This window comes from Glycine max, chromosome 15, assembly GCF_000004515.6.
Source record: "Glycine max cultivar Williams 82 chromosome 15, Glycine_max_v4.0, whole genome shotgun sequence".
Classification (NCBI taxonomy): domain Eukaryota; kingdom Viridiplantae; phylum Streptophyta; class Magnoliopsida; order Fabales; family Fabaceae; genus Glycine; species Glycine max.
In genome coordinates, this window is record NC_038251.2 from 51,858,727 (window position 1) to 51,876,492 (window position 17,766).

The 17,766-nt window shown below is 34.1% G+C and overlaps 3 protein-coding genes across 3 annotated transcripts; all 3 read right to left on the bottom strand.

Annotated features, from left to right (window-relative positions):
• Positions 1-6,513: 6,513 nt before the first annotated feature.
• LOC100812613 (peroxidase 7) lies at positions 6,514-8,017 on the bottom strand. Its single transcript, XM_041009537.1, has 2 exons — positions 7,609-8,017; positions 6,514-7,084 (listed from the first exon to the last, which is right to left on the bottom strand). The coding sequence occupies exons 1-2, from the start codon at positions 7,873-7,875 to the stop codon at positions 7,037-7,039; spliced, it is 315 nt and encodes a 104-aa protein (XP_040865471.1). The 5' UTR covers positions 7,876-8,017; the 3' UTR covers positions 6,514-7,036.
• A 1,460-nt stretch (positions 8,018-9,477) lies between these two features.
• Positions 9,478-14,822, bottom strand: LOC100809931 (50S ribosomal protein L15). Its single transcript, XM_003546787.5, has 5 exons — positions 14,617-14,822; positions 13,507-13,973; positions 10,810-10,893; positions 10,640-10,729; positions 9,478-10,118 (listed from the first exon to the last, which is right to left on the bottom strand). Exons 2-5 carry the CDS (start codon positions 13,906-13,908, stop codon positions 9,852-9,854), a joined length of 843 nt encoding a protein of 280 aa, XP_003546835.1. The 5' UTR covers positions 13,909-13,973; positions 14,617-14,822; the 3' UTR covers positions 9,478-9,851.
• Positions 14,823-16,304: 1,482 nt separating this feature from the next.
• On the bottom strand, positions 16,305-17,323 carry LOC100813153 (16.9 kDa class I heat shock protein 1). Its single transcript, XM_003545895.5, has one exon. It carries the CDS (start codon positions 17,068-17,070, stop codon positions 16,564-16,566), a length of 507 nt encoding a protein of 168 aa, XP_003545943.1. The 5' UTR covers positions 17,071-17,323; the 3' UTR covers positions 16,305-16,563.
• Between the last annotated feature and the right edge of the window lie 443 nt (positions 17,324-17,766).

Sequence of the window (17,766 nt, forward strand, 5' to 3'; positions counted from 1 at the left end):
GGCTATGGAGCATCATCAAGACCTTTTAAAGCACTGTTCTAGATGAGTAACAATTAAAAATTGGTGTTGTACGTTGAGGTATTTCAATGCAAATGTATTGAAAAGAACACTAACCTATTAATAATCCCCTTAAGGTAGTTGTCTGGCCTGTTATGCAATGAACAAAACCAGACAACTAGGTGTTCCTTGGGCAGGATGACCACCATCTGCCAGTGTCCGCTGCAGTGGAGATTAATATGGGTTAGTACATTAGTAAACATTAATTAAATTCAGTTATTTTGTGACTTACCCATTTAGGTAGGCTCCAAGATAGACATCGCGTTTTGAACTCTACATCCAAGTCTTTATGTAACTTTCAGATTCAAACTGCGATTGCCCAGACCTCTAAATGGACTGTGGCTCGAGGAATCCATAGATATCAGAATTCCCCGCTCGCATACATGTCTCAGTGAGATGCCTATTTATGTTAAGTCAAAGTTAAATATTTATGAATTGAAAGCAATAACTTAGGTAATTAAAAGTAATATAAAATGACTTACAGAATCCACAACTGTAACACTGATATGCTGAGACATTGACCACCGTGTGCGATTTCGGAGAGGTCTTCGTGCTTTATGTAGCGGGGGAAATTTGGATTAAAGACCCCGAACACAGTGGCATCCCATCTAACCTGATAAGGCCTTAAGAAAAGCTCTAGGATGGTCAATGTCATCAGATAAAGCGGATCATCAACCTCCGGATCGGGCTTTGGAGGTGGTTTTTCCGGAGACCCAGCTACTTGTTCATGAAACAAAGTTAAATAGCCTAATTTGAGGCACGCTTAATGAATTAATTTAAAAAGAAGAAACATATAGTAAGGACAATAAGTACTTGTTGTGATAAAGACTTGACCAAATGTGTCGGCCAAGCAAGGAAGGTGTGAAGTGTCTGCCCACTAAGGAAACCTTATCAGTGGGTACAGGAACTGGAGCATCTGCATCTGTAACCTCCTTCACACTCACCTTTACTTTGTCAGGCAACAAAGGAGTGTTATGAACAACAGTGGATGTCCGTGAGATTGCATCTGCGACTGAAGCTGAGACTGCATCTGGCTGAAGGATGCCATGACCTGCCGTGTCACTCTCTCTGTGATGGACTCCTCTAGCTGGTCCCTGATTTGCTGGGTCAGCTGCTGCAATTCTTCAGGAGGCAGGGAGGAAGAGCTGCGGGGCATCCGTGGAGCCGATCCAAAGTATTGCTTGATGGTGACACCGGCCACAGCAGCACGGACACGTCCAGGGTGCTCTGGACGTCCAATAGCAGCAATGAGAACATCCTGACATCCATGGGGGACGAAGGATCCCTGTGTGGTCTGCTCCTCAAAGGAATCCTGCACAGAAAACACACAGTGGTACATGGCATTCACAAAATATTGAAATATAATTGTAATGGTTAGTTGAAAATGACTTACGATCTTCTCAGTGATTTCCTTTGCGGCCTCAGTCGTTATCTCCCCTGTTTTCTTCGTACGGGCCATCTTCCACTTCACGTGGCGTCTGACAGGGGATGGAGGGTCGATGACGCCATCAACACTTCCTGACTGTGCAGCTTCTTCTTTGTCTTCTCAGCCAGGAGCTTCTGCTCCAAATAGTCATAACCCCCACGAGACTAAACGTGGGGGACAGTATTCTGCTTCTGGATGGCTTGTGCCTTCTTGCGCACATCCTGAAGAAATTAAACAATAATGTTTCAAATTGGTAGAATGAACTATAACAACATCAACTTTTTTAAAAAAAAACAAGTTAAATGGCAAGGAACATACCTCCCAAGAAGGGTCTCTGCGAGTCTGGCAAAATTGGGCCCACTTTTCTTTGCTGATGCCGTATTTCTCACAGACAGTGTCCTCGACATCATCTTGATCAGCTGCAAGGGCCCATTTCCTCGTGAGGTCTGATTTAAACTGCCTCCATCTCTACCCAACGGTCTGAAGTAACTTCCTTTTCGTCCTACTGTCAGAAGCTTCTGGGATATCAAATTTCGCTTGACAACATCAAATAAAGTTTATTTGTTACAATAATGTATTTTTTGGCTATTAATTAAACAAAATGAAATAAGAAAAGAAAAATACCTGAATATCCTCCCAAATCAGGTCCTTCTGAGCAGTAGGGACCTCCTTCCAGTTCTCGTATGTGACGTCCACGTTATCACGCGCCACAATCCCCAAATATGTTCTTAATTTCTTCCTGTGGGGACCGTTGGCCTTGCCGGTAGCAGGATCAACATGGACCACTAGTCTCTCAGCACCAGGTGGTCAAGTAGACAATGATCGTAGACGTGAGGCTTTGCGTGTTCGCTTCACGGTAGACGGTGAACCTGATGCGTCCGAAGGAGCAGGAGGAGGAGGAGAATGAGGAGGAGAAGGAGGAGGAGGAGGGAAGGCAGGTGGAGAACCCATGATCTTTTATACAATAACATACAACAACATACAAAATAGGATTAATGAAAAGAGGATAAGTCATAAGTGATTTAGTTGTGCTTTTTAATTGTGATTCAAAACAGGATAAGATGTAATAGTAATGAAAAAGTCTGATAAATCAATAGTCTGATAACAAATTAAGGTTGATGATGTGTTGTGATACTTGTGCTTTAAATTTGTTTCAAGACATGAAAGAAAATTACTGTGTAGCACAAGTAACAATAATCGTAGACATGTCAAGATTACATAGTGTGCACTCAAAGCTAGATTTCCATGGGATTTAAAGGATGTCAAAGTGGGGTGAATGCAAGCAAACTTTTCTTAGATTTTTGGAATTGTAGAGAAATCATTGACAACAGTACTTCAAAGTCTCGGGGAAGGAATGACATGAAGACCTTGAATGATGAAGGAATGAAATTGGGGGTTACCAGGGGAGGGGTTGATTGGGGTTGGTGTCATTTTGTACATAGCATGTTAAAAAAAGTCTATTACATGTAATCAGTAGCCAATGGATGCGTGATGGAATATAAATACTGTATCTTCAGAAATACACATGTAGATGGCATCCTTAGGACTTCATCCAGCTGATGTTTGTCGCCAGTTTCATCATCCACCACCCTTACCTTCTCTGGCTTCTTACGTTTATTGTTGTTAAACCCATATTTATGCATTCTTCCCTTCATGTCTTATTTTATCACAACTTTAGCCGAATCTCCTATCTTCAGCACAGTTGAATCTCCTGTCTTATTCTCCAATGACACACTTTGATGGCATGTATCTCTTTTCTTCATATGTTCTAGTGCTTCAGCTTCAGAATGCATAGAACAATCTGAACTTTCCAGTGATCACCAAAAGGCTTCTACATCAGCATTGACACTCTCCACCCTCTTTACTTTATGCTTCTGTGCTGCATTCCGTGCTTCCTCCTTATAATTCTCAGATTTATTAGAGGTTGCACTAGAAGAATCAGCACCAATCCGTGTTTCTTCCTCCTCTACAGCTCAATATCTTTCGTTTACGCTATAGGTGTTATTTAAATGATTTTTATCTTATATAAAATGCTATCAAAAGAAGAATAAAAATTATTCATTTCAAATTTAGAGTGCCTGAAAATACATTTTAAAATTAAAGAGACAAAAATAATATAAAAAATTTGAGGCATCAAATATAATCATTTGTAATTTTAAAGACCAGAAACATAATTTACCAATCTTCTTATGAAAAAAAGAAAAACAAAGTTACTTGTGACAGAGATATCACATGTTAAATATACATCACCTAAAAAAATTTCTTCCTATAAATACTTGATTGACATTGATTACCACAACAAACATTAATTTCCCTTAATTAGTTATACCTAAATAGTAAATATAGAATTAAAAGTTGAACCATAGCACTAAATGCGACTATCTTTAAAGTCAAAAATGCTATAAATGTTATTTCTTATTCGACTTTTAGGAAAGGTGGATAGAGAAGAGCAAAACCTGTGAGAGACGCGATTGTGCTGATTTACAAAAGGGGGTGGTGAGGGTCGACGACGGCCATTATCACCGTCCACCGCCATAAGCATAGCATATGAAAATTCATATGCATTGTGGTGATTTACAAAATACGTCTCTTGTTTTTGAAAAAAAAACAATTATGATCTGTTTCTTTAGTTTAAATTTAGTCAGAAACTTAATATTAAATTAAAAATTCGTATAATATAATTTATATTTATAAAATCCTATTTAAATTATTTTATCATATCTTACGTTAATTTAAAATTAGATTTAAATATGTTCTTAATTCTTCAATTACAAGATATTTTTTATTTTAATCATCTAAACTAAAAATTAATTTTTTAATCTTCCAAATTTATAAAATATTTGTATAGTCCATCTTCACATAATGCATGTGAAACAAGTAATATAAAGTTCATAGTCTGCAAGAATCAAATCCTTTTTTATCTCCCCAACGGAAGAAGCCTCTTTTCCTCCATGCCACCACCCTTGAAGCATATAGTTGTTTAGAGTTTAAACCCTAATCTAGCTCAATGGACATATATTGAGTGTTTCTCATCATGTGACAAGACAGGACAATTGAGTGTTTTCCTAATGTAATCATTTAAATTTGATCAGTTTCAATTTAATTTTACCACAAACTCAATTCAATCCTGCTAATGAACATCCTAATTTCTTTATTAGAGAAAGAGATGCAACTAGAAAAAAAATCAGAGAAAAATATGTGCTTAAAAATTGTCCATTGATGTATAGATGACACCAAACTAGATACTTAGGTATTGTTTGATCCAATTTATTATTAACTTTTTTCTTCTTAAAAATAAAAGTGGGGTCAGACACTAATTTTATAAAAACTCTTAAAATTATGAAAAGATAACACATAAATATATTTTTAATCACTTAAATGTTGAATTAATTTTTTTAGTTTTCAAATTACACAACAATCGAATGTGTACCAGATCGTCACAACGATGCACGATTGCCATAATATGATAGTGAATTAGTGATGCATAGGGATATGAAGTCGAAGAACTTCCTATTCCTCAGAAGGAAAAGAACTCACTTCTTGATCCTATATCATGGACTCTCCCTCCTTTAACCATTTTGTTATGGACTTCTGAAATATCATGTAGTTCTTCAAATGCATCCACAATTAGGTTGTTCCCTCTCTTTTTTCTTTGAGTCTACCTTAATAAATAGAGTAATTTACACTCCACTATCTTAAGATTTTTTAATATGACACAAAACTCCAAACTTACTCTAATATTATACTCCCACCCTATTTCCCTATTTGAAATCCTATTTGAAGTAACTCCTTAGGAGAGCTTTCAACACTGATAATAAAACATGACTTAAATATGGGGTTAATTACATAAATGGACAGATTTTTAAAAAAATTATCATAATAGGTATTTTTTTAAAAAAATTACAAAAATAAATAAATCATACTTTGATATAAGATTTTACTATAAAAAACCGAATATCAAAGCACAGTTTTACTTTTCATTTGTTTAAAATATTTTTTCTCTCTAAGAACTAAAATTATTTCTCTCTAAGAACTAAAATTATATGTTAGAATACAATTTCAATTTTTTTTTTCCTTTTTTCAATTGAAATAGGTTAAAATATAATTTTTAAAATAGTAGAATCGTACTTCAAAGCATGATTTATCTATTTTTGTAATTTTTTTCAAATATATCCATTATGGTAATTTTTTTAAAAAAAATTACTCCATTATAGTGCTAGAACCCTTTAATATATTTTTCATATTTATAATATACTCTTTTTTAAATTAATACCTATTAATTTTATTTTTATTTTGCTACCTCACCTTTTTAGATTTTTGCATTTGGTACAGTTGGGAAAGTTTCATTAAATACCCACCAGCTCTTTGTTGAGGACTAATCTAACCTCACTTAGACCTTGCATTCAACCACGATTGCTCACTTAGTCACTTTAGGCAGGAAAAGAGAAGTGAAAAAGTCGTTAGTTTTCATCATATAAGTCATTCTAGGTAATAAGGGAAAATTCTTCATAATAGAATTCCAATGTCTTTCTGTGACTTTCTTCATTTTGATCCTTTATCACTTCATAAATAGAAACCCAAAAGCTTTCATCACGTGAAAGCTCATCTACAGCCACTTTTTGAAAACAGAGGCTTGAATGTTAGTAGTACGTTAAAAGAGCAAGGTGAGTTTTCAACTTTCATATTTTTTTCAGTCTTGAATTTTTACTGATAATGACATTAATATTTATCCATTCTGTTGAAATTTTCATGTATTCTGAAAATTTATACTTATTTTTTTAAATATTTATTTTTTTTATCAATAATATAGATGGTGATAATATTTGAAGAATTATGTCTGAAGATGAACTTTTATTATTAATGTACTTAGATTATTTTTTAAGAAATGATTAGAGTTTCGCGATTATAACAACAACGTAAAATATGTTTTTATTAGGCCACATTTTTCAAGTTCATTAAAATATTTAAATATAATCTAATTTTTCAAAGAATATATACAATAGTGTGGCTTATGTAATTTACTAACATCTTGGTAAAGAGTAAGTTTGTAATTGTATCTGATTTATCAATACGTTTAATGTACAAAATTAATGGAGAAAAAAGTATTTTCTCATAACACAATTTGTCTCCAAAAACATAGGTAGTCACAATAACTCAACTCACTGTTCATCAAATTGAGTTAGACTTCTTTAATAAATAATCGAATCCTCTGACTGTACTTTGATTGACATCCAAAATAAAGTTAGAACAATGAAATTAACCACATATTAATGGGCACCAATTAGACAGTATTGACATAATTGCAATTAACTCTGATTTCACCTTCATTAGGCCTAGTCAGAACATGAACATTCCCAAGCTTCACCATTGACACTGAAAACTGGCTAGTGAAAAGGAAAGGCTGTGTTGCAAATGCTTCAACAAATGGAGCAGTCCTTGCATCTGAAAACAGTGATTGATCTGTTGACAACAACCCCACTTTCCTCATAAGGTTAGTGTAATAGGTTGTGTCAAAAGTCCTAGGGGTTATGACATCAAGGTGCACCAAATCCATCACCCTTTTGCACCTTTTGCACCCTTTTGCACCAAATCCATGTGATCCTATTTTCAAACCAGAAGTAAGTTTCGGTCCCAACAACATTACAGTTATTACGACCATCTTATAAAGATGGTCCTGTGATAGATCATATTCTACCTCAAATTGTCATCTTATCCTTATATACTTTAATTCTCGTCTAATCATAAGTGATCATGTATGGTAAGATTGTGACTTAATAATAATTATTTTAAAAGTCATATCTAAAATTATTTGTAATTAGATTACAGTGCAAAAGGATTTATAATGAGAATGTATTTTAGATGCTGGATTTCAACCATGTTTGGCTACAACAGTCAAAATGATCCAAATCAAATAGGAATATTTATCTCCAAATAAACACAAAACACTCTATTTTTTCTAATGGTCCATCATATGTATCAAATGACACCTAGCAAATTAAAGTGATCCGTGATGCATGAATCAAGATGCATGTGGCCAATTCAAGTGTACCTTATTCCAAGTAAGCAAGAAACAAGCATAGGAAACACATTGCCAAATTTAAAGAGAGATTGAGATATGTGATTACCCTAACAGCACAGTCATGGAAATGAAGGCGTATGATGGCAGGGGCCAATGTAGGGTCCTTCTTAACCCAAGCTGCAACCTTTTGTGAGATGATGCCTTCAGTATCAGGACATGTTGTGTGATAGTGACCAATGGACAGCAAGGCCTCAGGGGGCAATAAGGGCTTGAATGATTTCTTAGGCACATTTCCTAGTGTAGAAAGACCATAAATGATGCTTAGCTCCAAAGGGACCAAAAGAAGGAAAAGGGTAAGGTAGTGGAGCCTCATGTTTCATCAGCAATGCCAGAATATTGTATTGGTATGTTTTTTATGCATTAATGTGAGAGAGTGATGCATGTATTTAAGGTTGGGGGTTTGATGAAAACGTGGTAGGCACTACTACTACTACTCTATTGGCTTTAAGGTTGACATGTATGCCAACGCGTTGATATGGCCCTTTGGTGGTGTTATTACTTTGTTTATAGTTAGCAGGTGTTTTACTTGGTGCAGAACTAGGCAGACATTGAGGTCTCGTAAGACAACCGGCTTGGGTTTTATATTTTGATTGATAGAAATAGAAATATAATTTTAATATACTCTTAAGGAATCATATTAAACGATTAAATCAACTTGTATGAGATTATTTTAATTTAACAAATGGTTTTAATTTTGAGTTTTACAAATATAGCGATATTAAATACTCGTAAAGAGAGTTGTGCAAGCTATAATGATTATCTGAACACATCAAAAAATTTACTTAACAAATATCATGTATTTTTTTAAGTAAGTATTATAATAATAATAATATAAAAAGTGGTCGAGTGCATCTACATACGTGTACCCATACCACCTACCTGGTAACTATGGGTAGAAACTTGAGTAACAGTCTTGTGCCCAAATTGTGGATTATCAAACATCCAAAATGGATTTTCTGTTGTTTTTTTTCAGTTATTGGTAGTTTCTTTTGTATTTTAGGGAAGCTCTTAGTAGTTAATATGTACTATAGGTCAGTGAGGGTCTAAAATGTTGAAGTAAAAATTAAATGTATTGATGACAAAGAGCCAATATCAAATTAAAAAAATGGAACTAAAAGTTAATAATCCCATTGATTAAATATTTCTCTTAAAAAAATAGAAGAATATTTTACTTTAGCATGAAAGGTTAGTTCTCTTCCGGGTAACATTTTATAGTGCTGTTGACTGTTGAATGTTTGATGAATGAGCTCAAACAATTCTTGCATTTATATTTGCAATCAGCAACAAGACAGTGAATAGTCACCTAATTTAGAATGGAAGAAAACATAATAGTATATAATTACAAGATACGACTACATGTTTCAATCAAAATCGGTGATAAATTATTAAAAAAAACATAATGAAAAAAATTATACACTAGAACAGTGATTGCATCCCAGTATTCAGTTCAACAGGAACAAGGATTTAATATTTAGCACGTACCTGAAGCTATTCTGTAGGCACAACTGAGCATGCTGCTAATTTAAATAAAACAAAAAAGTAGAAACAAATGAACCAAGACCTGCAACTACTATAGATATTTATCTTTTGTTGATTACATATTATAAGAAGTCAATGACATAGAAAACAGATATCTGATTTCAGCAAACTTAACAGTAACAAAACCAATCCATCAAGGAAACTACTTATTTTCTTCCTCTACCTATACCAAAACGTGTATGTTATGTGGATAGTTTTAAACTCAGTGAAAGAAGTTACTAGTGGTGTTGATTTCATCTCAGAAGAGCAATTGTGAAAATTAAAATCTTAAAGGATATTTAATTGTGCCCTCAGTCTAATGAAAAATAAATAAATAGTATCTATTTACATGTGAATCAGTGGATAATAACAAGTCGTATATTAATACAAATTCGGATTGAAACAATCGTCCATTTATTAAAATTCAGCCAAGTCATTTGACAAGTACCATCCATATCCGGAGAAAAGTTAAAAATTGAAGAGTGTTCTTACAATTTTCCCTTAATGAAGAGGCTATGATCCTACACCAAGCACACATACACAAGAAACTATGGCTCTTTTCAACTGAGTGACCAAGATCAAATCCTTAAAAGAAATGAAATAATAAACAAGATTTTTCCCTTTCATTTGTCCCCAAGGAAATTCATTTATCTCATTCTTGAATTAACTACCTGAGCATTTGCAAGAACTGCATGAAAAACTTTTGAGTCAGACGTTTGCACCACACAGAATTACAAAATCCTAAAAACTGGTGCCAAAAATGTTAGCTATTTAACTAAGATGCTGAACTGGAAGATCTTTGCTTGCTTCAACTAAAAATGGAATTGGCTTCGTTGGGGCGGGCAACCGACCAATGCTATCAACTTTGTCCTTTTGCTTAGGAGGAGGTCTAGCTGCTCGAGGCAATAATCTTCCTTTCTTTTCAAACCACTCAGGCTTCACCAGTGCCTTCAAGCCCAACTTATTGTAATACACCCTTCTCACAGACCCACCAGCTGCTTCAACTGCTTCCTTAGCCCTAACAGTAACCCTCGATACCTGTAAAATCACTGTTAAACTTAAACTACATTCCTGCTTTATACCAAAAGAGTTTGAGACAATATATGGTATTTAAAATTAAACAAGACCAATTTTGCGTCCCTTTTTCTATTGACAAACAAAAGCATAATATGGAAACATAAATCTCAAACTGTTTGTTTGTTTATCTGAAAGTACAAGAAAAAAATGCCAAAAGGTTAAAGATAGCATATAAACTTTGAATATACAAGTATAATACAAACTTAATTTATAACAAATTCCAAGTTAGATGCCCTACAACCATTGTACCATTCTAATTGCCAAGGTCAAAACCTGGCTACCCCCAATTCTTCTCACTTATGCTGCCAATGGAGAAAGGAGAGAGCAGACTTTCAAGCCAAACATCCAAGGAAATCATAAACTATTTAGCAAAAATAACAATGATGATTAAAAAGTGTTAAGAAAAGCATTTTCAACAACGTAAGAATCAAAAAGCATGATTATGATCCTCCAAACGCATATAGACTTCAAATCAAGTCTACCTCTAGATGAATTGGCCACTTGATCTGCTCAGAACCACGCCCCATCAATCTTACTCCATCTTTCATTTGCTTCCCTAGTACCCCTGCATCCTATGGTATGACCAGAAAAATGAGAGGAAGCACATGAAGCAAAAATATTTCCAGAAGAAGTGAGGTAACAGTCATTAAACCTTTAGTGTTTTCATTGTAATCAGTTCAGAAGAATCTATCTTCCCAGCATTAATAAACTTTGCAATTTTCCCCAAACCTATTGGCTGCAGAAAAAGATGCGTATGAAATTTAACAATATAGACATATTAATGGCTAATCAATTAAGGGTTCCATATATTAAAATATGAACAAATAAAATAAAATTAATATCAAACGAATAAAAATGACCTACTTGATGCTCATAAATCCAAAGTTAACTCCAATGTTCACATCATACCTTACTACATGAACATCAGCAATCACATACAAGCAGTTAAGATATACTAGGGATAAATCTCTTGAATAAATAAACTACAAACGTTGAAAAACATATGATGCCAGTGATCACAATACTTTTAGTGCAAATCATGCATGGGAAATGTCATATGGAAAACAGAGGTTCATATCAATTGAAACCAACTTAGCCACTCAGTCATATATATTCACAGAAGGTTTCAGAGTCTTAAAGAAAATACATATCAGACAAATTATTTCTTGTAATAAAAAATAAAACAAAATCCGCATTAAGCATGGCACTTTACTCTAGCTTTGGAAGAAGGATGTCAAATGCTTCCCACTTAATATTTCATTTTTTTAAGTGGGAGAAAATGCAGAAAAAGAAACTAATAATGATGGCAAGAGATTGATCTTATACACAGACACAGTCACACAAAGGTTTGGTTAAACTTTCAACAAGATAACTGCCTCAAGGCTCTTAGATCATCCTTTTGATTGTGATATTTGAAAATTGCATCTATGTAATGGATCATACTCTGAAAGACGACTTCTGTATAACCCCATGACTAGTGGTATTTGGTAGCTCCAACTACTTGAGATGAAATAAAGCTGGAACTACACAATGTGTGTTTGGATTGCATTCAAAATCATGGTGGAGCATGGTGAGGTGGGTCAAACTTGATACAACAACAACAACAACAACAACAACGCCTTATCCCACTAGGTGGGGTCGGCTACATGGATCAACTTCCGCCATAATGTTCTATCAAGTACCATACTTCTATCCAAATCATTAAGTTCGAGATCCTTTTTGATAACCTCTCTTATAGTCTTTTTGGGTCTTCCTCTGCCTCGAATTGTTTGCCTTCTCTCCATCTGGTCTACTCTCCTCACTACAGAGTCTACCGGTCTTCTCTCTACATGCCCAAACCACCTAAGTCTATTTTCCACCATCTTCTCTACAATAGGCGCTACTCCAACCCTCTCTCTAATAGCTTCATTTCTAATTTTATCCTGTCGAGTCTTACCACACATCCACCGCAACATCCTCATAACACCCCCGATGCTTTTCTCCATTTCATCCATCCTGCTTGAATGCGATGATTCACATAATCCTGCCTAGGTTAGCTTTGCTATTCTTAGCCGGTCCCAAGCCCGGATAAAAGGAGAGGGTTGTGTTAGGCTTTCGACAGCCAACGTAAAACTTTGTCGAATCTCTACGACATGGATCAATTACGTGGGTCAAACTTGATTTTGACCAAAAATTTGCATGCTTGGTTAACTTTGTAGAATCAATCATGGTGAAAAAAACCATGGTGGAGTTGAAGTAGAAGTAGCTTCTACTTCTACCAAAATCAATTCTAGGTAGCTTTTGTCTAATTTACCCTCATATCAATGCCCTCATTTGTATGTTTATTATTTATTGATTAAAAATATATAATTAAAAGTCTTGGTATATTTATTTAATTTTGAATGCATGTTGTCTAATTTATCCTCACACTCATACCCATAATAGTGTGATAAATCATATTAAAAAAATGAAACCAAAAAAATATTAAAAAAGAAAAGAAAAGATTGTTTATCCTCTTTGACAAAAAATTTACCCTCTCACCCATACCCCTAATATTGTTTATACTTTGATGCTTATGTTAAGTTAATATTTTTGTTATCTATTTTATCCAATTTTAATGTTTTATAAGGAATGTGGATCTATTGCAAAAGATAGCATATTTTAAACATATTGTCTTAAATTTAATTATGTGTATTTAATTTTAATTATATATGTAATATATAACTAATTATAATAGAAGAGTGTACATAGACAACCAAACCCATTTTGGTCATTAAACCCTCAAAATCAATTTTGATTCAAAGTATCCAAACAATATTCTCTTAAAAAATCACTTTTTTGATATATGTTATCCAAACAAGAATGGCATCATTTCATTATCAATTCTGACCATAATCAATTCTCTAAAATCAATTTCATTCAAAATCAATCTTGCTACCACCAATCCAAATACACACAGTGAAAGGACATCCAATATTCAAGATGGCAATAGTAGTAACTCACTAACTCAGAGAAGATGCAACAAATCTAGTTAAACACTAACAAAATGGTTGAGATCAGACAAAAAAATGTCTCTTTTTATTTTGCTCCATTATTCAGCAAGTATATAGGGAAAGAAAGTATTTTTAGCAACAAAAATGACCTTGATAAAGTACATTTGGTCCATGAGTGGATTTTATCAGGTTCAATAATTTCCCCTGATGCATAGAAAATCTAGGTAGCTTTGGTAATAGTCCAAGTTTAATACTTCAGAATTGAAACTGTATATTTTTTTTCAACACACCAAAAGAAAGACTGCACTTTTGGTTTTCCTTATGTCCCAATGCATTAAAACAAAAACAAATCTTCAAATATAAACATGAAATCATACCTGAAAAGTGAGGCTAAATGGGTTCTTGAACCCACGTTTGGGTAGTCTTCGGCGAAGAGGGGTCTGGCCTCCTTCAAACCCCAATTTTATACCTTTTCTGGCTCTCTGACCCTTGTGACCCCTCCCTGCAGTCTTGCCCTTTCCAGACCCAATCCCACGCCCCTTCCTCGTCGGCTGTTTTCTGGGAACCTTATCTCTCAGATCATTCAAGCTCAGAAGACTGTAAGCTCTAAAACCTTGAAAATCCGGGAATGCATTTGGACTAATTATTCGGTAAGCACTGGGAGAGTGACGGAGCTGAAAGGGGTGAGATTGGATAGATGGGTATCTGAGAATGGGTTTGCTATGATTTGACCTTCTGATGATTGACGTTGAGAGAACAGATAGCCTTCGTCTGAGCATTTTTATCCTGCTCTAATCTTTCACTAACAAAGAAGTGCTAATTTCCAATGATAACAGCTTCAAACCTTACAAGAACCAAAATAGAACAAAAAGGTGTGTTACAAATCGCACTACAAGAAAAGACACACAATCATTACAAATCCAAATAAAACCAAATCACATGGAACCCAAGCTACCAATCAAAAGAAAGCGCGTACTATATACCAAATTCTAATGCCAAAAACATGAAACTGGCCTTTTATTACAACCAACAATCAAATAACCTTTAAACATGCAACACAAACACAAACCCAGTGAATGCATCCACAAAATCGCACACACCAAAAGGCAAGACGGGGAAAGGGTCAGTTCACTAACTTCGGCAATAAACCAATAACCACCATACGCATTGATTATAGCTAAACATTTTAGCTATCAACAAAACAAACAAACCACGTCAGAATTCTCACTGGGACAATAATCCATTGCACGTGGCAATCAAGCATTTTATCAAACAGCTGGTGACCAAAACAATTTTTTTATAAAAAAAAAAATCCTTATCAGATGAATCCATCTAAACAAATTCCGTTTTCAAAGGAATCAAAATGAGCGCAAAGCAGAAAATAACGGGGTTATAAGAAAGCCCATTTTTGCTTTCAAAACGCTCTGTTGATCAACACCGAAGATTTTAGCAATGGGGGTTGTGAAAAAGTGAGATCACCCTTTTACCTAGTCTTGTGAGGAACGGTGAAAAAAAGCTTGAATGAGCTTCAATGGCGGTAATGCCCGCCGGCGGAGGCTGCGTCCACAGTGCAAGAGGTTTCTTCAGTTCAGAGAATGTGGTGGAACTGAAAATTTCTAATGAAAAACGTTGTGGCCTCTGCAACACGACCTCGTTTTGCTCCCCTGTCATCAGTGCCAAAGTTTATTTTTTAAACATAATAACGCGACCTCGTTTACGAGGTTAATTAAGTTTTCCCTGTCGATTTTTTTTACATTTTCAGTTTTATCTCCTCTACAAAATTCACTTAGTTTTTTGTATTTTTATTGCTAATAATTAGTCTTTAAAGGCATTAAATGGATAATAAAAAGATAAAAAAAAAATTAACCTCTCCTAAACTAATTACGAGCTATAAAAATAAATAATAAAAGAGCAAGAAATTAATCTCAAATGGACTAATTATAAACAATAAAAATAAATAAGAGACAAAAAATTAACACTAATTTTCAGAGTAACCAAAACATAAAATGAAATTCAATAGGCACTTGAAATTTAAATGGAAACTAAATTTCTTGTTCTACCAAATAACATTATAAAACTAAAGTTCCTGCATAATTCGTTATATTAAAAAAATATTTTAAATAAATAATACATGATGAACTCAAAATAAATAAATAGTACAATGTTATTTTACATTATTACAAACTGTCATGTATAATATATTGTTGAATTTAATTTTTTATTCATTATTAATAAAAAAAATGCATTATTAATTAACCAAAAAATTTATTGTTAATTTGTGATTTAATAATAATAATTTTAAGGACTCAATGTAAATCATAAAACCGATCCAAGGAGTGAAGTAAGACTTCAATGCTTGGGGTTAGAGTACTTACCAGATCATCCATCTTTCCCATGGTTAGAGCATTTCCTTGCTAAAATGGGTGTACCTGAAACTTTCCTCAATGGCCATGATTGTGACATGCTTGAAAAACTATCCAGAATGTTACATGACTCAATACTACATTGTCGTGGTGGGATTCAGACAAATTGTTTTTGCATCTTTGCCATGGTATTGAATTCTCGTTGTTCTTACAACATAGTGAATACCATATGCTACTTTCGTGGTAATTTGGAATGGTTTGTTCAAAGTGGTACATAAATCATTACAATGTTCTTTGATGGCTGAGCGGGTAATCAGTGACAAATCCACATATCAATGAGAGTTGCACTAGCACCCCCTCACTTTTAAATAAAAATTACAAATAAATATCTTAATGATGTATACTTTGTCTCCTCTAATTTTATATATTTGAATCTTTTATCCTTAATTATTTTACTTATTTTATAATAATTATTATTAATTTTATTTTTTAATTACATTGTCTCTTGACTTAGAGTCCTAGATCCGTCACCGTGGATAATTGACCATTACGTGTGATGAAGGAAACAATTGATTCATTTACATTTTGATCCAACACACATCATATAGTTATCCAGGATATTCTTGAGCACACTAACCCAATCTTGGTCTAGAAGTGCAAGGATATTTTAGACTCCAAATAATGATTCAGCAACGCTGCAATGGTCACCAAGTCTGCCAGTAATTAACCAAGAACCATGATTCAATAATAAACCTTAAAACTATGATTGCATTTTTATTGATATAAATGTTCAACCAACCACACAAGAAGCATAGGAACCGATTGCATTTTTATTGACATAAATGTTCAATCAACCACTCAAGAAGCACAGGCCAATTACAAAGAACTAGACAACAACATTGTACAAATTCAATTTACAAAGAAAAATGTAAAAGAAAACAAAATCTCAAACCATATAAATTTCTTACAAAGGCTACAAAGAGAAAGCCCAGAACAACATTGCAAACTGAAACACAACACCTTCACCAAACAACATACTTTCTTGGACGATAAATGTTGAAATTGAAACTTCTAAGATTTGCAGCAAACAAAACGACCAATTCCTTTTGGAGCAACCCCTTCACCATCCTCTTCAAAAATCTGCACCTCCTTCTTGTGCTTCTTCAGGGTCTCACTCTCATCCTTAGGCACTGTTACTGTCAACACCCCATCACACATTGAAGCTCTGACACCATCAACCTTGGAATTCTCAGGCAACCTAAACTCCCTAGAGACCACGCCACTGCTCCTTCTCTCCCTGCAATGCCATTTCAGCTTTGTCTTCTCTTCTTGTTCTTCTTGTTCTGCTTTTTTCTCTGCTTTGATGCAGAGCACTCTGTTTTCTTTCACTCCAAGCTTCACATCCTCTTTGGCGAACCCGGGAAGATCGATTTCGAACACATGGGCGTCAAGGGTTTCCTTCCAATCCATTTGGGTGTATGCTCCGAGATCCAATGATTCTGAATTTCCACCGAGTAAGGCTCGGAAATGGTCGAAGGGGTCGCTCTGGTTCAACAACAGGGGTGCAAACAGAGACATGTTTCCTCTGTTTTCGGATATTGAATTGGATATTTTAATGAGTTGGTTTTGTAGGGAGTTTTTTTTTTGTTTTTTTTTTTATCTCGTTTCTTTGTATTGGTTCTCTTGTTTTTCTCTGTGGAATTTGGTGTGTGAAGAAGTGTATATATAAAGTGTGCGTTACAGTTTCTTGAAAATTCTGGATTTGAATAGACCTTTATTATATGACTTTATCAATATGGGAATCTTTTCATTGCCACAATGATATTGCCTTTTTCTGTGTCTTTGGTAAGTCAATTGCCAACGTTGGAGAAGTGTCTCGTAACCACCAGAAACATTGCAAATGGAAACTTTAAAATTTAAACTAATTTTGGCAACATTTATATGAAGATAAGTGCATATTTTTCGTCACTTAATTTAATAGAGTATCTGATTCTTTTGAATCCTATCATTATGCTTTTCAATTTAGTTCCAATTTACCTATAACGTATTTTTTTGTATATAGTAGTACTTAATTATAATTTGTAATATAAGATAAAGTTATTGATTTTTGTAATAAGTATTTTAAAAATTACACTTGAAATAATTTTTAATTAATTAACAAATGTATTAAATTAAGTATTGTACTTATAACGTATTTTTTGTTTTCTTTTACTTTCCTAAACTTGTTGACTTTATCTTAATTACTAGCAAAATTAGAAACTCTTTTTTTTATTA

Excerpts from the sequence above, each read along its gene's own strand:
- LOC100812613 (XM_041009537.1), bottom strand. The coding sequence starts at position 7,875 with ATGAGGCTCCACTACCTTACCCTTTTCCTTCTTTTGGTCCCTTTGGAG. Across the intron at positions 7,085-7,608 it reads TCCATGACTGTGCTGTTAGG|GATCACATGGATTTGGTGCA; the intron begins GTAATCACATAT and ends GTTTGAAAATAG.
- LOC100809931 (XM_003546787.5), bottom strand. The coding sequence starts at position 13,908 with ATGCTCAGACGAAGGCTATCTGTTCTCTCAACGTCAATCATCAGAAGG. Across the intron at positions 10,730-10,809 it reads TTACAATGAAAACACTAAAG|GATGCAGGGGTACTAGGGAA; the intron begins GTTTAATGACTG and ends GTCATACCATAG. Across the intron at positions 10,119-10,639 it reads AGTGGCCAATTCATCTAGAG|GTATCGAGGGTTACTGTTAG; the intron begins GTAGACTTGATT and ends GTGATTTTACAG.
- LOC100813153 (XM_003545895.5), bottom strand. The coding sequence starts at position 17,070 with ATGTCTCTGTTTGCACCCCTGTTGTTGAACCAGAGCGACCCCTTCGAC.